Source organism: Euwallacea similis, chromosome 4 (genome assembly GCF_039881205.1).
Source record: "Euwallacea similis isolate ESF13 chromosome 4, ESF131.1, whole genome shotgun sequence".
In the NCBI taxonomy this organism is placed as follows: Eukaryota; Metazoa; Arthropoda; class Insecta; order Coleoptera; family Curculionidae; genus Euwallacea; species Euwallacea similis.
Genome location: NC_089612.1, coordinates 6,250,880 through 6,271,936, shown reverse-complemented (window position 1 = coordinate 6,271,936; position 21,057 = coordinate 6,250,880). Strand labels below are relative to the sequence as shown.

At 38.0% G+C, this 21,057-nt stretch overlaps 1 protein-coding gene across 3 annotated transcripts in view; it reads left to right on the top strand.

Moving 5' to 3' along the window:
- Positions 1–21,057, top strand: part of Tomosyn (syntaxin-binding protein tomosyn) — a 61,402-nt gene that overhangs the window by 23,653 nt on the left and 16,692 nt on the right. For 2 of the 3 annotated variants that reach the window (XM_066389286.1, XM_066389287.1), the window contains exons 2-15: positions 10,117–10,214; positions 14,802–14,999; positions 15,060–15,194; positions 15,244–15,307; positions 15,360–15,564; positions 15,625–15,700; positions 15,854–16,008; positions 16,061–16,355; positions 17,523–17,760; positions 17,811–17,942; positions 17,991–18,133; positions 18,191–18,401; positions 19,936–20,250; positions 20,369–20,716. In XM_066389286.1, coding sequence (XP_066245383.1) covers positions 10,117–10,214; positions 14,802–14,999; positions 15,060–15,194; positions 15,244–15,307; positions 15,360–15,564; positions 15,625–15,700; positions 15,854–16,008; positions 16,061–16,355; positions 17,523–17,760; positions 17,811–17,942; positions 17,991–18,133; positions 18,191–18,401; positions 19,936–20,250; positions 20,369–20,716 — 2,613 coding nt within the window. The remainder of the gene's footprint in view (positions 1–10,116; positions 10,215–14,801; positions 15,000–15,059; positions 15,195–15,243; positions 15,308–15,359; positions 15,565–15,624; positions 15,701–15,853; positions 16,009–16,060; positions 16,356–17,522; positions 17,761–17,810; positions 17,943–17,990; positions 18,134–18,190; positions 18,402–19,935; positions 20,251–20,368; positions 20,717–21,057) is intronic. The other variant, XM_066389288.1, reaches the window with a different exon arrangement.

Genomic DNA, 21,057 nt, shown 5'->3' with positions numbered 1-21,057 from the left:
TAAATAGACTTCGATAGCCCTATGCAGCGGTATTATTCATGACTTCTGATCAGAGTTCTGATTAAGTTAAGAGGGATTTTTCTTCTAGACAAATCTTCACTGGAAAAATCCCTGTTCAGTAATATTAAAACCACCTCTATGCAGCTTGTCTTGAAATCGTGCAGATTCGGGCCATTTCTGGCAATAAATTTCTCGGTATTGAAGGAGGCCATAAATCAGTGGGACGATACAAAACTTGAAAAAAATGTATAAAATATGGTTATCGCATAGGATTAACTTATTGTCAGATGAACGAGAAGAATCGTGCTTTCCATATATCTAGAGTTATTTTAGCAGCAGAGACGATTTTTTTTTACAGTGATCATGTCGAACACTGCCTTCTATAAACTAAACACTCGAGCCATTTGCTGCAATCAAGCTTTCTTGTTCAGGCTCTAGATAATGTGAATCTTTTCGAATTCACAACAAAGGCGTATAGGAACTTCGTGCCTTGTAATTTCAACTAAAACGCGCCATTCTTCTGAAGGTTTCTTAAAGAAAGTTACTATAAGTTAATCTCTTTTGTAAAGAAATACCCTTACAGCCCTCAATAGTAGTGTAAAGAGTCTGGAAATTAGTCATCTGAGATACGCAAGCTCCGGTTTAGACCGCGTGTAATACAGGTGATTTTACACAGTGAAATTTCGTGTTGTGCGAGAATATTTTATTCGCTATATTGACTTAAAAAGGGTCATTTGAAGATGCCTTGTGTTGTAGATTTGGGGATTATTTGAGGAGAAATTATTTGAGGTACGAGATTTTGAGCCAATATTGATACATATTAGGGGAACGGTGGGTAGTATGGACCGACGGGAGATATGGGCCTGTTGGTCTTTCAACGATTTTCCGGTAGGAACCAGTACCAAACACGGTGTACACTGACAGTACCGTTCTGTCATGTGCAGGGAGATTGTTTATTCCAGTGTATCGTGTTCATTGTGAATAAGTTTTCTTTGTTTGTGCGCCTACAAGTTGTTGTTTCGAATACTTTTTACCATCATCCTGAATCATTATAGGTAAGAATGTACTTACCAGGACTATTACTTAGTTTATTCTATTAATATGAAACACTGACTGGTTCATTTCGATTTCTTTGCGTCGTATTTTCGTATCAATGTGGATCGGATAATATGGGTCATGCCACAGTCCAATGATATTGGCCATATATTAATTTGTGTTTTTTTTAAATATTTTTAGGATATCACGCTCAAAAATAAGAAGAAACCGTAAAGTAAGGGAAGAGTGGTTAGAGGATGATATGAAAAATGCCGTAGCAATTGTTCTGGAAAATAAACTCTCTGAAAGGGCTGCTTTCAACCGCTATCGTGTACCTAGAAGCACTTTGCAAAAAAGGTTAAAAGCTATATATTTCAAATAACGAGTCGACTAAAATGAAACCGCAGATGGGGTATTTTAAGGCAACTACATGATACTTATACTATGGATTTAGATTCAGGACTAATGCTCTTGTCAAAAACAAAGTTTTTAAGCTGGACTATGAAGTACCAGAAAAATTAAATTTGAATTACAAATTCAACAGAGACCAAAAGAGCTGAAAAATATTTTATGCTAGTTTTATGAAGAGGCATTCAGAACAATGAACTAGTTTGATGCGGTGTGTAGGATTTAATAAGCCTTAGGTCGGAAGGTTTTTCAGCCCGTTTGGAATTTCCTTAGAAAAGCATTCCCTTCGTCCATCCAGAATTTTCACAGCAGACAAGACGGACGTATCGTCATGAAAATGACAAGGTCATTAAAGTGAAAGGAAAACGTCAAGTTAGGAAAATTACTTCCGGGGAAAGGGGGCAGAACGTTACACTATTGTCTTGCATGAGCGTATCTCCTGCTCTCCTACAATGAAAAGATTGGCGAGTCCGAAAAGAAAGGCAGAGGAGAGCGAAACATTGACATCAACTACAATGAAAATTATGTAAAGTGAAAGGAAAGATTCGGAAGAGCAAATAGGAAAGGCAAAACAGAGAAAGAAGCAAATAAAATGTTCAAAACAAGAACAAAAGATGAACAATAAGAAGAAAAAAGAAACAAAGTAAAATGTTTTATTATCACAATTTTATATCAAACATTTATGAAGATGACGTAGATGTCGAATGCATGATTTGTAGAGAAAATTATGAAGAAAACTAGATCCTGAGCAAAAACTGTGAAGGCACATGAGCTCTGTGCGGACATTGTCGACTTATTTTTTTATTTTTGTAATCTGTGTAAACTAAATAAATAGCAGAGTAAATGAGCGGTAATGTGATGTAAAATTATACAAATATTAAAAATTAGCAAAATGTGTTTTTTCAATGTAAAAACCAAATCATTTTGGTGCGGCCCATAGTACCCGACAATTTCTTAAATGTTCAAAAAATATGGTTAACACTAATTGCATTTTATGTTACTTGTTGTTATTAATGTATTTTTAGTACTTGAAGGAACGTAGTTCAAAAGAAGATTTTCATCGCTGATAACTAATTTTAATTACATTTTTTCCATTTAAATTATTCCTTAAATTATCCGCACCACCCACCGTTTCCCTAAGTTACACATAATCATTCCGAGAACCTACGAATATACAGATATTAAACTGACTGTAAATACTCGTATCTAGGAGGTACATAAAATAAGCATAAATCAATGTTGGATTCGTATATTCGATCTCGTACAAATCCCGGTTTCAGTTGCGTATAAATATTCAAGTTGGATGTTATTTCGGGCTATTTCTCTTTCATATCTAGTGTCAATACAGGAACTTGATAGTATAGTTGGGTGATAAATGATTTGAGGGGAATATGGCTTATTTGTCTGCAGCAGAGAACGAATTTTTCTACCACGCCTCATTGCTTCCGGCGTATTTGATACTGAAGATGTTGCACAATAAGAATTTTTTGTGTCGCAAATTTCACCTCCTTAATCCCCCCTTAAACCCTTAATCAATCGATTGACTACTTTCGCACCTTGTAGAACTTGATCCCTTGGTCTCCGTTAAATCCATATTAAACCGATGCGTCTCAAAAGGACTTTCGATAGGCAGATTCCCCTCTAGTAGGTACGGGCACCATTGATCCCTTTGAAGCTTTGAAACCCAGACTTGAGCTCTTCAGTCATTTTAGAATTTAAATCCCGTGTATATCCGGTTGGTAGACAACTTTATGACGATGACAAGATAAACAGACTCCGGTAGCGTATGCAGCGTTGTAATTAGCAATGTCAGCTGAAATCCCGTATGGAAACAAGTGGATACAAGCCAACATTGGCGAGATAATGCTTGTCTGGCTCATTGTGGTTATTGTTTCAAATGCTGTGTGCTTACTGGTTTTAGATAAAGGCCGCTCGTTGCATTTGAAAACACGTATCCAGATAAATTATTGTTTAAGGATATAACGAAATTGAAAAATAATAGAGAAACCTGAAAGAGCTGTGCGCAGAAGATCCGTTTTATGTATGTTCACGTATTACTACTAACACCGCAGCAGCAGCAGCAGAGAAATTGGCTCGAGGTGGTAAAAACAATAAAGAATCTCCAGGGAGCTTATTAAAGGGATTTCCTGATAGAGTCGTCGCATATAAGCAGAGATAAGATTTGTGGTTCTTAAGGTCCTCGTAAAGGGGTCGGACAGCCGATTTTTTGACTTACAACAGAATCTTGAGGAACAATTACCGCAGAATTATCCAGAGAAATTATGCATTAATTATGGCTTCGCCGGCGAGAAAGTTTCGAGCGTGATAAGTTGGGCACGTCCCTTTTTGCGCCAGGACCTTACAAAAAAATATCTGAAGGTGGGATATTAGTTTTTTGGTCGAATATTTGTCTCCTTTACGACATTCCTTGAAATATAGCCCAAGTTGGAAAAGTTAATTCGCTTCTTGTGCGCCACGTCGCTAAACTAAGTTTAGCCATCAGGGGGTTGGCATTTTTGTCTTTTAAACGACTTTTCTAGGCGACAAGTTTTTATCGAGTTTATTGCAATTTCAGTCGGACGATTTGCCTAATAAATCGAGAGATTATTAGTCAGACATCGTTTCTTTTGCACCGATTCGGGAAACTCTCACTCGGAAAATGTCTTCAGACACTGACCTAGTTTACCGCAAGCTCGTGCTTATTTTCCTGTTTTTTTGTCCTGAACATCTGGATCGCATATACGTGACTGGGGAAGAATTTATTAAGCCAGAGCACGTACCTTAATGCGGAAAGATAGCTGGTGTATCCGTGATGTATGGCTCAGTTTTACATGAGCGGGGAACTATAAATAAGACATTCTTCCATTCAAAGGTTATTATCCCATTTTAGCAACGTGGCCCATTGTTGAACGGCGTTTAGCGAATCATGAAGAGGTTGCAGAACGGTAATAATTGATTGGTACAAAAAATGGTTTAACTTAAGTGAAAGCTCCATTATTGGTAATATTTTAAATAGCTTTTCCCGTCGACTGTGTATTAACAATTCCCTTTAGGGTATACAAAGGCACTCATTAATGCATGATTTTGAGCGTCATTTCAATCAAATCAGTCCTCCTTTTTGAGCGAAAGTTTATTAAGCATTAACACTCTTATACCGTTCGATAACGAAATTTTTAGTGAAAGAGCTTTACTTTTTGGTTATTCGTGATGCAATCGAAGGAAAACTATTGTTATTGAAACGTGTATTGAAGTTAAACAATTTCGATTATTGATTGCGGTCATTACTATACTTGTTGGTCAACTAACTATTAATGTTTGCCATAAATTGCAACTATTGCTGGTTACGTCAAAAGCCGGTGCTTATCCTGTTTAATGCAGTTGCAATTTGATTGAAACCATTTATATTTATTGATTTTGTGGGTTTAGATTTACCCTAGACAAAACGACCAAAGCGGCTTAATTCTAATATCTACAGAGTGAGTTTTTTTCGATGACTAATGAACGGATCTCGGAAACTGGCACAGTCATCAGGGCGGTTAAATGGGGAAAGAATTGCAGCTTTAGGGGATCAATTTAAAGCCACTTTTGGTTTCTTGGTAAAAGTCCATGGCTTATTAGAGATTTCTCAAAAATCAAGTTTTGTCGATTTCTTTCAATCGATCTACTAGCGGTGTAATTATTGGTTCTAGAGAAATTATGTAAGCACGAATATTATAGATAATTTTTTAAAGAAAAAGACCCTGAAAAAGACAGGCTAACCAGCTTTTTTTCCTGACAGCTGTCATTTTTGAGGTATGACATAATCTCACTTGTTTTATGAAAAGCACAGTAGGTTATGACTTATTTAAAAAAGCATTTTTTCAAGTTTTAAAGTGATACCAATAAGTAGAGAGTTATTTCTCAAAATGGCGGACTTACAGCCTTCTTTTAATCCGATATTGCAATTTTAAGATGGTTGGCCATGAAGTCGTTCATATTGATTTATCATTTGTTCGACACTGACACATCGCATCATTTAAATCAGATGTAAATTTAAGTTTTTGAATTGCTTTGATAAGAATTTTTTAAATTGTGAAAAAATCTAATACCTATTCATGAACAATTATTTATTAATTATCTAATTAATTATTAAGAATACACATGTTCAAAAATGCCTCCAATGTTATTTACTCATGTATTGCATCGCTTCAAAACTGAAATTATAACTTTTCTAATCGCTCATCGATAATATTGAAAGCTTCCTCAACCGCTTTTACTGATTTGTAATTTTTTCTGTGAACTTCGTTTTTTATTGTTCCCCGTAGAAAAAAATCCATAACAGAAAGATCCGGCGATCGAGGAGGCCATGAAATACGTATCTACGCGCTTATGGATCTGATAGAGTCTATCGCTAAGTGGAAGACGTCCCGTGGACTGGTTTTCTGGATTTTTCGCCACCAACTAGTTACAGATAGCCGTCGAGTGTCCTTTTGATAGAGTTTGAGAAGCTATCATAAGACACACGCGGCTGTTTGTGCCCGGTTGCGCAACATCAGTCCCCCCTTTATGCAAAATATCTCGTATTTCAAACTTCTGAATGTTCCAAGCCAATATTAGTGTTATTAAACGGGTCCCCTTTGTTAGGCCCTAATGAAGCGAGAGCTGCCCTTCTCCTAAACTATTCACTTTGTTACGTTCCCATTAGGCGCAATTGTATTTGGGAAGTCTTAATCCAATCAATTCGGTCTTAAACAGGCGAAATCTAAAGGACCATTTTCGAGGAATTGATGGTCTTAGGAGCGTAAAGAGAGAAACAAAGGTGCAAATTATTGTGTAATAAATAGATTTGCACTATACCCTGTGGAAGCTGCAGGGGCTAATTGGCAAGTTTAAAAAGGATTGATATATGAAATTAATTTGTTCGCTTGTTATATGTACGTAACACAAATATTTCGTACTACAACTCATTCGGGGTTCGAAGCTATTAATATATGATTAAACTGGAAATTTAGGCGTTTAAAGCACAAATCGTGCCATCCAGCCTTAATGATTTATGCGAGATTAAAGCCGAACGAAGGAGATTTCCCTACAAATAGTCCCAATTTATTTTCAAACTTAGCTTAATCGGGTTCGAACAACGGCCGTCGTGGAAAACGACGTAAAAGAAAGTTGAAAAATGGTTTTTTTTCAAGGCAACGAGTTCATAAGATGAAGTACAAGAACATTCGTAAAATTACTGATTCAACGAATGTTCGTTATTTCTATGTCAATAACTAGTTATTGAATAATATGAATTTTGTGTTTGAAATTTAATACGAACATTATAATCTCCGAAATAATTGAAAAAAAGTATCATATTTTATTTAAATCATATTTTACTGGAACGTAGAATTTACCCATTCTTGATAATATGGTGAAGGTATTTTGCTTCTCGCATTGATATGATTTAATCTTGAGCAGCACCTCAGTCTTGACAATATGGTGAATCAACTTGCCGTAATACTCTTTAAAAATAAGTTCACACCTTTATTTTTTGGTAGAATTGTTTTTAATAGCCCATTTGTCACTGCCTATTTTATTATCAGCTTGAAGCTACCAACATAATTTACAGTATAACCTTGCGTGGGCGGCCTGAGAAAATTTGTTCTGCATGTTTAGTGGCAGACAGTTAATTCCACAGGTTATTTTGACAGTCAAATTAATTATCCGGGCAGTTTCAGCCCAACCTACAACAATGAAGCCTGGAGGTTGAATTATCCCTTTAAAAGGAGCCGAGTGTAAACACTTGCTAGATTGGCAGTGAAATGACACATCCACATCGTCCGGGGCAAAATCCATAACTAATTATTATCTCGCAGTTTGCGAAGCAAGACACGGTTACTTGCAGTATATGATTAATAGAGTTGAATTACAGTCGCACTAAGAGGGACATTCCTGCTGGAAAGATCCAGGAGTGTCGTCGAAATGTGACACTTCCAGCAAGGGTGCTAAATGATGAATTGCTTGATTGCAAGTGGTGTAGAAGGGTAGATTATGTCTATGTTAATGCTCTAGAGTGGTCTGATGGTTATGTGTGTGATGTTTGTTTTCATTACGTTAACATTCAGGCAAGAGTTAAGTGTCGGTATAATCAGTCGCAATCGAGCTTTAGAATTTATGGTGGCAAATGCCAGAAATTCCCCTAACTTCCTATATCTGGGTCAAGTGCGTTTCAAGTCTGTCGATACTGGATACTGCGACACATTCTAGGCAGATCTTGTTTCGCCCATTTTCTTGTTTTCGCATTGCCATTTCATGTCAGATAAGCGCGCTTCGGAATTAGGGATGATTCCGCAAAAACAGACTAAGATTGTGATTTGGTTATGTTGTAATAGCTTATGTTGCTGAAATTTCGCCAATGAAAGGACCTGAAATTTCGTGATTTAATGATTATACGTGTAGTTTTTTAATTTTCTGGAAAATCGCGTTTCTTCCAACTCTAAACAATGACGAAGGTTTGCCAGAAAACGGAAGTGATAATTGTAATAGAAGTCCGCATCGAACAGACGTTAACGATGTTTTCACGTGCCGTGTTTCTTCCAAGCTATAAAGGAAAATTTAATTGAGTGTTTCACTTTTTGACGTTAATTTTCCTTGATATCCACTGGTTAAAACTCGACGTGTAGAATATCTGCAGTTGCCCCAGAGAACTCTAAAGAATGCCAACATTTTATCCAGTTAAAATTATAATATTTTTCTAGTAGTTTCCACCTATAAAGTCTTCCATAAACTATCCGGTTTTATTCCAGAATGAAATCGTTATGTAAGCAAAAGCGTTTTACGGTTCCCCAGAGATAAAAAAAAACGGCGGTCGCAGTTATCCTAAAATCATAAAACATTAGTGTAAGAGATTTTGAAAATAACGTAATGTTTTTAGGGACGTCTCAAAACGCCATAAAAATGCGCTTTTTCCAAGCCGCATAGCCACCATTTTCATCCCTTATTTATGGCTCTACCTACGGCGAGTAAAAGCCGAGCTTGAAAAATTACGAAACGCCATAAGTTAGCGATGTAAACGTAGTCGGTTCAAGTTTGAATGATGCTACCCATAATACAAACTAAAACGTGTTTGAAGGGACAATGGCAATAAGGGAATAGGGCGCTAAAATTTGATATACATGATAGTTTCAGGTCATTAATTTGAGCCTTGCAGCAGGCGTGGTCCTGCGCGAGCCCTTTTATTATAAAATGATTGATTACGCCCAGAAAATCACTGAAATTATCTTCTGCCACAAACATTTTACTGTAATTAATATGGCGGCTAGATTAGGCCTGTGATGTTTAAAATGGCATATTTCAACAGGGGGAGTGACCCAGGACGGTAGTCGCATTTTTAAGTTTACATTAATTTAAGAGATTATCGTGCCAGTGTTTTGGAAAAAAAACAGTCTTGAGCTGAAGAATCTAGTAGACATACTAGGAGCGTTCTTATTAGCCAACTCTAGTAATCATTGAATCTTTTCAACTGAACATTAAACCCAATCTCAAAAAACACAGTAGAACCTGGCTTTATGAACATATGTGTGTAGTAAAGAATTCTTCAGAAATAAATTATGAATATTTCATTCTGAAGTTAACCCCAGTTTTTTAACTTCTTATTTAATTAATCTTAAAGAGCGTTTCCTATTCTTGACAAAGTGCTGAAAGCTTCATGCGCTTTTTCTCAATCATTTTTCAGATTTTCTTGTAATTAATTTGGGCCGGTTAATGTGGCAGCTTCTCAACTAGCATTTCTCTTTAGCCCGTCTTTTAAAAGAGAATTTTTAAGACAGAAAGACGACTTGAAGAAACGAAATTTAACGAGAAAATAAGAGCAGACGAGGAAGATTGCTTTTTGCACTTTTTAGGGCCGACTAATTAAATCCTGCCCACTGCTTCTGGGAGCACTAAATTGTAATATTTCGGTGCGTAAACGAAAAAAGTGCTCGTTAGAAGTAATTAGGGCCGTCTATTGCGACGGCCACAAACATAATACGATTTTGGTTTTTCGTTTGCCTATAAAAGAGCGACAATAAGAAGTAATTTTGATGTGGGCGTAAGCCCCGACTTGCCTTTCGGTAGTTGATTTTTAGTCGTTAAATCTGACTTAAAGGAGAAGACATACAGGGCTATTTGAGCCAATAAAAAAACATACCAGCAACAATTTTTACTTCCCGGTGAAGTTCCGAAGTCTAAGCTGATAAATAAACCGGCAGCAGCGTCTTCGGTACAGGACACAGTGGTGGTAAATATCGAAAAGCTGGTCAATATTTTCTATTTGTTGTGACGTCTAACCAGGAAATCCAAGTTTCAATTTACTGATGTAATCCGTGGAAACAGAGGAACCAAATAGGGGTATTAAGCCATTCAAAGCCAGATTGCAATATTACGAAGCAGTCTCTAATATTCCACCATTTAAATATTATTTCCAAGATATTACTTCCACAATAAGACTGGTCTCGTCGCCTTCGGCACAATTAAATCCATTTGTGAAATTGCGACTATTTGCATTATAATGGACTAGCTTCGGGCAATTTACATCTAGCAATCCTTTTAAATGCTTATTAGCCTTCAAGTCTTTTGGAGGTAATAATAGGTCTGGATTGGCAAGGAAATAGGAGGTTGGGTCTTTTGTGTGTTTGCAGGAATACTAAAATTTTATAAATTTCATTTCAGACCTTTCGGCATGGATTCCCATACCAGCCGACTGCCATGGCCTTCGACCCGGTCCAGAAATTGCTGGCTATCGGCTCCAAATGCGGGTCTCTTCGAATGTATCCTTTATGAGTGCAGAAAAATAGCGGTGTTCAGTTTTCATAAAAGCTACCAATTTCTCAAAAAACGCTTAAAAGGGCTTTCTAAATGTTCCAAAAACTAGATTAAAGAGTTTTACTGGCCCAATGTTGTATTTATAGGATTACAGGCCACCTTTGGGGTAAAGGAGGTAATTTATGGCCAGTGTTATCTATCCCTTACGGCCCGCAGATCGTTAATGGGGAGAAAGTTCATTCTTTATTCCTGAGAAGCCAGGCTTTCTGGATTGCTCTGCTTTTATAGCGGAAAAAAGTGAAATTGTTTTTTGAATAGATATTGGTTTTCAAGTGTTTATGGGCGGTTTTATGGAGGCTGGATGAATACTTTATCAAGGCAATCATAGGAGCTAAGAATTTTAAAATGGATTATTGCAGATGATTTATCTCGCTTTGTGCACGCCAAAAGTTGATCTATACTGGCGAATCAATGCCAACTAGTGCAGGGTGTTGCGGAAGAAAGGAAAACAGGAAAAGAGAGAAAATCCTTTTTTTTGGAGAATGGGGTAACGAGGGGTTATGTCTTTGCGACTAAGTTCGACGAATAACCGCTAAGGTTCAGTCTTCGCGACTAGCCCGAAGAGAAAGAGAGGGCAGAAATTCCTCGTCGAACAGATAGAGAAAGAAAGATCTCTTCCTTGGGCTAATCCCGAGGACCCCGAGGCCTCCCAGGTAAATAACCGAACTTAGCCCGCAAGAAATCCGCTTCCGCGTTTATACAGTGCGGTTCTAAGTTGCCCCTCCTTCCCCTGTTAAAATTTTCCCAAATTGTGACTTTCTTGAAATTTAAAAGCGCAGTTAACCCGAACAAAAAATATGATCTTCTGACTTTTGTTTATTGCTCGAAATGTTGTTTACGCCGCCCGTAGGGCAAAAAGACCGATTTTTTAATTTGCGGCATGGGTCGAGTGTCACCTCAAATTAAAGGTGGTGCAAAATTACATTTAATGCTGCAATGCGATGTAAAATGTATCGATTAGTTTTTGAGAAAAATAACTGTAAATAGAAAAAATAAATGCCGTGAAAAATGCTATACAAACTCAATTTAATGGTACATAAACAATAAGAGAGCTTGTTTGTGGAAATTGATTGAGTTCAATCTTCGAAATGGAGACAATTTTGTTCCTGACAAAAAATGTAACTTGTCAGCAAATTCTTGTCTTACATTAACGAAGGTTTATGGGTTAATTGATCTGTTCACTTCTGTAATTCTACATCGCAATTCTGCCAAATTATTTGGTGGGGTAACAAACACATCTTTTTTTGTTTAACTACCTTCGACAAAAATAAACACAGCTTCAACTATTTTTTTTAACGCACGCATAACTAATAAATGTGAATAAGCACTTTTGAACACTATCTGATAATATAGCAAAATAGCCAAAAACTGTTTGTTAGCGCAAAATCGGCAATAAATGATTTTCCTATCGACAAACAAGTTTTTTTTGTGTTTAAGTACTGCTAAACTTATTTTTTTACGACACTTACTTTTTTCTATTTACAGCCCTTTTCTCAAAAACTCACCGATAGATTTTAAATCGCATTTCAGCATTAAACGTATTTTTGAACCACCCTTAATTTGAGGTGTCACTCGACCTATGCTGCGATTTTTAAAAATCGGCCTTTTTGTCCTACCGGCGACATAAACAACAATTTGAGCAATAAACACAAGTCAAAGGACAATATTTATTGTTTTATTTAATGCTGCTTGTGAATGATAATAAAGTAATAATTTGTTTAAAAAGAGGGGGGGGATTGTATATCCGGCTTCATTTGTATGGAAATATTGATATATTATTTTAAAAATTGTTCAACATATTACACGTAATTCGTTTATTAATTAATTATTATTCAACTCTTTGCCTGTTGGTTTATTACGGGCAGTCAAATAAAGAGGAAAAGCGAGATACGTTTTGTTGCGTTCAGGATACAATCGCTCTGTGTCAATATTCCCGTATGAGGTGTGTTATTTCATTCGACTGAACGTAGTTTCATGTGTGGGAGTTTGGATTGCAAATACTGCTTTTGGATTTAATTTATATTTAATAAAATGTGGCAGTTTTAGTTTATATTCACTCAAAATATGAATATTTACGGATAATTTCAACGAAGCAGTCGCTCCGATGTTATTGCCAACGTTAATATAATATTCATTTTTGCAATACATATTGACATTGAATAATTACAATCCCTTTTAGCTGAAAACCAATTTTCCAGCTTTAAAAAATAGAATTTCCATTCAAACTAAAACACAAATTAAAATCAAATCCAACATGACACTGGAAATGTGCGTCTACAACCAAACCAAGTGATGATCGGTTTGACGTCAAAATTCAATTTTTGGGTCCCGATAGTGGGGGCGAAAATTAAAATTTAATTATTCATGAGAATGGGGATACCTGGAGGGAGATTAACGAACTGAATTGCACGGTAAAACCATTCAACTTGTGGATAATCCTTGTTGAGGCATTTTTTGAAAAGTCGTTTGCAAGGTTGGTTCAGCAACTTTTCCCCCAGTTAAATATTCATGAAATATGTCCCATCAGGTCGCACGGTATTAAGGAAAAGATGTTTCGAGTTTCTGACAAGAAAACTTGATCTTTGTGCGGGAGATACTAACTTTGATTGGGCTCGTAAAGTTCATTTTACGGGCAGAGTCAAAAGGGTTTGAATGGCCGCTCATTTTGGCCGATCGATGTATCACTCAGGAATTACACGCTCTATTTAAACTACGTGCCTTGAAAATAGCGGCAAAATGTTAATTTGCAAAATATTCTATATTTGCTATTGAATATTTAGGGCTCGTTATAATTAAATAACTGGCGAACTTGTAATAGGCATGAAACCGCGATTCAAGGGAAAATTAATTCCCATCGCGTTGGTTTTGTTAGTAATTTTCCGCATGAAATTTGATTATGCTTGTTTCATTAAGCTTTTCAATATTATTATAATGGGACGTGCTAATAGGAACACTTTTTTATGTATTCAGGGTTGCATAACACCTACCATTTTTATTCATTCAGTATTCAAATCTGATCGTCCTTGAATCACTAGTTTCTCGACCTGTGATTGGCCAGCGAGATTTGTTATTAAAAAAATTTGACAATCGTCGAAATCTCATTAAAATCATTATCCGGATTCGGACCTAAATGAGTTAAATTTTCCTTAATTTCGAGCATTTTGCGGAGAATATTGATGGAAGTGTGTGAAAAATCAGCCTAATGGTGTTATTAATCGTCCTGTGCAATCGTTCCTAATTCAAGTGAGCTTTAGGAAAAATACGAACGTTTTGTTTGCCATACCACTTAACTTCCCTGGCAAATTCTGAAAGATTTAAACTAATTTTTCACCTCTTTCGCCTCATATTGTGTGGTTGAGACGATTCGGTAAGTAATGAGCAAATATTAACCACGCTATACAACTTTCGGATTTATAAATTTGGTCGATTTTCAGTCGAAACGACACAAAAAGAATGAAAATTCGACAGCTATTTTATTCCTCTGAAAGCATCAATTCGGCTCGATGGGTTTGAGAATGAATCCAACGATAGCAAAGAGCACAATCAATTCGTTTCAGCAATAAAAGAAAAGATATGCTACTATCAGAGATCGATACGATCTGGCATAGCAATTGAATACCATCAGATAAAAGGAAGTATGGGTAAAACATCTGGGTGTCCTCTTGAGGACTCCAAATTATCCTCGGGGCCATTGAGTCCTGGCCCTCAGCGTGGAAAGACCCAACGTACGTATACCGCTGGACAAGGACTAGACTAAAGCGTTTGCCGTTCTCACATGAGAGCTCTGACTATTGTTGGACCTACCAAGAGATTGTAGAACCAACAGATGCTCTTATAATAAGACAGCCATATTGGCTTTTGGTATTGACGTGACATACCCTCCAAACTGGCCCTGGAGTGTAAAGGCGTCCTAGAAACTCTTCCGAGAAAAGAACAAAATTCCTCTCCTTCATACAGGCCTGAATTCATCATGAGGATCTCCAGAAGCGTGGCGATCTATCACTCATATCGATAATTGAACGGATGTTCCTGCACCGCTGGACAACTGATGTACACAGCATGCAGCTGGCTAGGGAACACAGCCGGATTAAATGCTAGACAGACGAGGCTTTTTCGGGTGAAAAGGAAGGAAATGACGATGGTAGCCGACCTACTGGTTAGCCACTATCACTCTAACCACATTAGCATCTGATGGGCTTTGTCGAGGAGACGTCTTGGCTGCGACGAAACCTCTAAACTCTTGTTAATGAAATGTCCAGATCCACGCGTGTCAGAACGCATTGCTTGGGATAACTAATACTATTGTTCAACATGGCTTAATCAAAGCCACGAACAACACAACAAAGGCAGCGTTTGTGTCCCCGTCAAATAAACTAATCTGCGCAAAACTCTTAATTTTCTAATTGTTCCTCGCATCCACCAGACATAATGCATAAACATGGCAACGCACGATGTTGTTGCCGCTATTCTCCAACTTTCAGCAAATAGTTTTTGAATTATTACGGAAAAGTTCCTTAATAAATTTCTCGAAGATTGGGCCAACCAGGAGTGGACGTGCACGTACGTCACGACATGGACGGCCCTCCGGGGTCAGCCTCGGTCCTGCATCTGCAGTTCTTGGTCAACGAAGGTTTCCTGATCTCGGCCACTGCGGACGACACTCTCCACCTTTGGAATTACAAGCAAAAAGTGCCGCAAATAGTGCAGAGTTTGAAATTCCAGAAAGAGAAGTAAGTGACTTGGTTTTGTCGTTTAAGGAAGAAAAAATTTGGTTTCTTATACCACTTTAGGATTACCTGCATGCACCTTCCTCTTCAGTCCAAGTGGCTGTACATAGGAACGGAGAAGGGGAACGTTCACATAGTACAAATAGAGAGTTTCTCCCTGTCTGGATATGTAATAAATTGGAATAAAACAATCGAACTGTAAGTGACTGTAACGGACTCACGAGAAATTTCAATATTGGTTTTTTAGCATCAGGAAAACGCACCCTGGAGCAATAGTTCATTTAAGTGATAACCCGTTAGATGCTAGTAAAGTGAGTATTTTTATTTTTACTACTTTCCCGTAAACCATGGTTTTTTTGTTAGTTGTTGATAGGATATGAAAGTGGCCAAATAGTTTTATGGGACTTAAGAAGCAAATGCTCGGATATCCGGTGGCAAACGGGCGAGCTACGATCGATTTCTTGGCACTACGAAGGCAAGCAGTTCATGTGCTCACATACGGATGGTACTTTGACTACGTGGAACGTACGCAGCAACCAAAAGTACGTCCATATTTCCCAACCTCATGGTGAGTTGCTTTCTTAACTAAAAAAGAAACTGGAGAAAACGTGGCAAATTGTATTTTCAGCCAAAGTTAATAAAGAGGGTAAACCAGAACAATGCAAACCGATTAGTAAAGTGGAGTGGAAAACGAACAAAGCGGGGTAGGGCTTTAGCTAAATTGGCGATTGTATGGACTAGTGTCAGGCAGGGTGGATAAACGAACATTCTGTTACATCACAAAAAAAAACATTGGCATTAATCCATTCATTCAGCTCTAGCTGGCAAATTCAGGAGAATAATAAGTGTGTTTTCAGCGAAGCCTTTGTGATATTCTCCGGTGGTATGCCTTGTGACCATGCTTGTAGAACGCCCAGTATTACCGTTGTCTATAATAAAACGACGACAGTTTTGGAGATGGAGCATAACGTCGTCGATTTCGTTACATTATGCGAGTCTCCCTATATCAGTGGTAACTTTCTCAATTAAACTTTTTGAACGAATTAAAGCAAAGGACACAATAGATATGCAAGAGCCTTTCGCGATAATCGCCCTGCTGCAAAATGATCTAGTTGTGATGGATCTGCAAACACCCGGATTCCCTTGTATAGACAATCCGTATCCCATGAACATCCATGAGTCTCCAGTGACGTGCGTCAGTTACCTGGCGGACTGTCCAGGGGATTTAATTCCGGCTTTTTATTCGGTGGGAAGGGCGGGGGGCTCAAAAAGGCAGGGCTGTAGTGAGATGGACTGGCCTATAAACGGCGGCACTTGGTCCGCGCAGGGATGCAGTTATCCTGAAGTTATTTTAACCGGGTAAGTATATGAATTTCTACAATTTACAAAGATAGGGTGTTGTTTAAGTGCGAGGACAAACTTCAACGAGTGATTCTTTTAGAGATTCTAATACGAAAAGTTTATATAAACCTAGATCTGGTAATGCTTCGTTTTAAAGCATAGGATGTCAAACTTTAAAAAAAAATCGTTACATATTAAAAACTTTTAAATAATAAAAAGATCTAAATTAATATGACATTGAAACTTGGTTATAGTTTTTAATATAATACAAAGGAATTTTAAGCTAGAAATTGTTTGTCTCCTTTTGCTAATAGCGTGCACAGGGAGTAACGCTTGAAATGTATGAAAAATCAAACAAGAAAACATCTTTATTAAAACTACACACACAAATAGTACGCATTTTTTTTAGTAACAAAACATTTAACCATCAGTAACACGAAACTTACAATAGTTGCTGAAAATGTTCTCCTGAAATTTTAATGCAAGCATTAGCTCGTGTTAACATCGATTGCCGAACACGTTAAAATATTCCCGGCGTATATCTTATCTGATTACATAAATCCGTTGAATTAATTCTTCTTTAATGTCGACTGGAGTTCTATAAACAAAGGACTTTAGATACGTCCAAAGGAAAAAATCTAACGGGTTTAAATTTGGTAATCTGGATGGTCATGATTGTGGATCCGTGCGACCGGTCCAATTTTCTGCTTAAGTTGTATCAAGAAATTTATGTGCTACTATGCTAAAGTAAGGTGAGGCCCCATCGTACATAAACCACATAGCAAAAAAATGTTTGACATTCTGTATCTTGAAAATGAAGCATTACCAGACTTATATATAAATTTCGTCTTAGAATCACTCAAAGAATCGCTCCTTGAAGTTTGGCTACGTACTTAAATAACATCATGTATGTATATTGTGGATATTCGAGTTAAATATCAGTAGGTCTATACAATCAATAAAATTCTTACACAAATTATTACATAGTACCATTGATTTCCTCTTTCTTCCATTTGCAGTATCATTGGGAGCTTCCCGTTCTCACTCTAGACGTGAGCAAACTTTCCCTCTTGTTATTATTACCTCAAATATTATGTAGTCCGCATTTTTACGTGCTATAATTTACTGAACCCTGTATAAACATTTCACCTTTTAAACGGTGTATTCACAAATACCATTTCACAGGCACGCTGATGGTAGTATTAAATTCTGGGACGCCAGCGCGGGCACCCTCCAAGTGCTTTACAAACTAAAAACTTCCAAGGTGTTTGAGAAGCCCAAATCCAAATCGTTGGAAAATGAAGAAGACCCCTTTGCTATACACCTAATTTCTGTGTGTCCTGAATCCAGGAAGTTGTGCGTTGCAGGCGCCTCCAGTCACGTGATTCTGTTCACGTACAAAAAGGCCGAGTGCAGCGAGGAGGTAGTATGAAGGCAATCAATTAAGTAAAGATGTTAAGGCTACTCTTGTAGATTATGTCGCTGGAAATCCCCATCGTTTACGAAGTGATTGATGATGAGATATCGCCGGATTGTCAGTTTTCGGGGCCTGGCAGTGCGGGATCGGGGAGCAAGTTGGATATGCTCGACATTGACAATAAAAGGGTAAAAATTATATCTTTCCTTCCCTCATGTATTGAAGGTTAATTTCAGGAAGGATCGACATTGAGGGTGCGAAGTGGAGCGCAGAAAAAATCGCCCGGATTTCAAGCGCAGTTAGTGTGCTTGACGCCGTGGAATAATGGAGAACCACCCAGTCACATCACATCTTTAACCCTAAATAGCTCGTATGGGCTGTAAGTATATGGAGTGTTTTTGTCCTTGTTACCAATTAGCTCTTGTTTTCCTGTCAGAATGGCTTACGGTAACGAAGCCGGCCTTGTGATAGTAGATATAGAACAACGGGTGTGCCTGCTCAATGTAGGCAGTCCGGACCTGTACGGGGCGCAGGATCCTTACTCGAGGGTTCCTCGCAGCCCTAAGAAGAACCAAAATCAACCGATCAATGCCGACGCTCTAGCGCAGGAATTCGAACGCCAGCCTCGGAGTCCCAGCATCGATCAGGTCAGTGTGTAGTACTCGTCAACCCATGATTTAGATTATTACAAATTTGTGTTTAAATAAGGGAATTCTAAAGATAAGAAGTCGGTCAAATTCAGACGAAATGAACTCATATGCACATCAGCGCATTAATATTTTTTTAATCTGGCGAATATGTAAAAATTTTATATAAGGAGAAGACATTTGGAACATTTTCTATCAAACTTAATATTATGAGAACCAAGAAACTTGTCTTTTTGCAGATTAGATCATCTTATTAAAACTTGAAAGATTAATTTAACAACTCATGATTATGTGCCTCAACTTAGACTATAAAATGCTTTCATGAATTCTTGACAGTATGATGAAGATCATATATTCCTAAAGTTTATTTTTTATGTTAGACTTCCTTCTATTATTGGGTGTATACAAGGTGTCATAAATATGCTGTGTATTGGTGTTGCTATACGGCAAGAGTTGCGAAATCAGTTAAATTAGAAAAAAGTTACGATTTCTTTATCACTCTTTTTACAGCGTTCCCAAGTTGTTTATGTGTTTCCAGCCATTAAGGAAAACTTTCATTCTCGTCATTTCGAGCTCTTCCAGAAATGCAAAAACGCTTTTCAGGAATTGGGAGACATAAAGAAAATCACCCTAAGTTGGGTCCTGGGTCAAAGGGGCGCCGAGGGACACAAACGAGTCGATAAATTGACCAGGCGGGGTTCCCAATCCTGCTTTAACGCACTGGACTCATGCTTAGGGGTTAGCAAAAGATACGTCTCTCGCGGGCTGGATACATGGGCATGACAAATTGCAAAGGCAAAATGAATACAATCAGCGGAATATAAACAAGCCAAGCCCGACCCAGATGCATCCAAGGCAGTTATGCGAAGGCGGCGTCGGCATCGGGAACCTATTGGGAGTCAATTATAAAAGGGAAGCGAAAAGTTTTCCCCTGGGCCTTCCTCCCTCGTCTTTCTTCATATATCACAAACTAATAGAAATTTGACAACACAAAAACTGCAACTTTTTTCTAATTTAATCGGCTTCGTAACCGTATAGTTTCGAAAATATGAGATACCATCATTGTCATTTATGTTATTCGCGTTATATCTTGGTTTTAAAAATCGCCATACTCACGAATTTGTTGTACCGTGTATAACATTAGATCTTACAAGCGGTGAGTAAAACTGCATTATAGAGCGTATTGATGAAGGTTTATGAATTTTTTGCCCATTTTTATTGGGTTCTAAAGAAGAAAAACGGTCTAAAGTTAATTTCGTTTTATAGCACAGTGTCACCAAATGGTCTAAAAGACTCATTTCTTTTTCTATTATTACATCACCTTATATTATATTATAATTTCGCTATTTACATATCTTTTGCATACAGTAGTATTGCATATTTTGCACGACCCTAGTAAACCTAGTAAATCGTAACACCCTTCAAACGACGCTTAAAAGGTAAACCCCGAAAGCTCTGGCGTATTCCTTTTAATACAGATATCGTCCATTAGTGTTTATTAACGTTCAATCCGCCATTTGGCCTCTATATGCAGATGGGGCGTTCTCCGGAATCGCCTCCATCTTACGGTTATTGTCGCACGCCAATCGAGCAAGCGCAGGAAGCGATGGAGGACGAAAGGGATTCAGTGGTACCAACCTCAATGCAGCTGGCCACAAGAAGGAAGTCTTCCACTTGGAAGGGCTTGAAGAGACAATTGAGTAAAGTAGATATTAAATTAAAGAATCCGCTGAAGGAGAAGAGACACAGCATATTTTACTCCGGGGCACTGCCGGGTGGAGACCTTTTCGATCAGGAGGAGGAATTGGAGCATCTGGGGTCGCAGGATTCCGCAGATGATGTTACAGTGGTTAGTATGGGGTGGTGGGCGGGAAGAGCCTTTCAGTCTTATCCTATTTCCCCTCCTTAATTCATTACCAACCTGCTGAATTTTACCGTCTCTCGCCTACCAACCGATAAATTGCTAGGTCGATCAGTTCAACCGGGTGAAAAGCCCCGCGCAGATGCAGGAACCCCACAGCGAACTCTCCTCCGGCCAAATGTCTCCGGAACTAGAGGAGAATTTCGAGGATATCGACGCGAGATTGAGCGCCATTCGTCCCGATAACTTAGATTTAAGTGATGACGTGGCGCCCACGAGGCCTCCCAGGGGGGTGAAGAAAAAAACGAAAACGGAGACGGACAACACGTTATTGGTCCCCAGCAATAAGCCCTTGAGAAACGACGGTCAAGTATTAAAGGACCTGCGGGACAAGGAAGACCTGATAACTAGTCCCCAGCCCTCTTTTACCGGAAGCTTCATGAGGCGTTTCAGTAAGTCTTTACTCTTTGATGATGCGCAATTGGGGTTTGTTTTTTTCTTATTTGTTTCTACTGGTGTTGGTTCAGAGTCGAGGGTGAAGCTTTACTAATTTACCGATTGCTTCGGTTTACCAGACTTAGCTCCGTTAGATTTATTGACGTAGCTGGTAGTGTTGGTAAATATTTATTAGTTTTAGCAACCATCATTACTCAACTCACCGAAAGCTAGTTATAAAGTTTCTTGATTTTGTCACGTTTGATTTTGTTTTATTTCAGCCTTATATGTTTTGTTTGCTTTCGTCGTTCTCCCTTTTAGTTTTCTTTTCAACATCGTATAAGATATGTATATATAGGC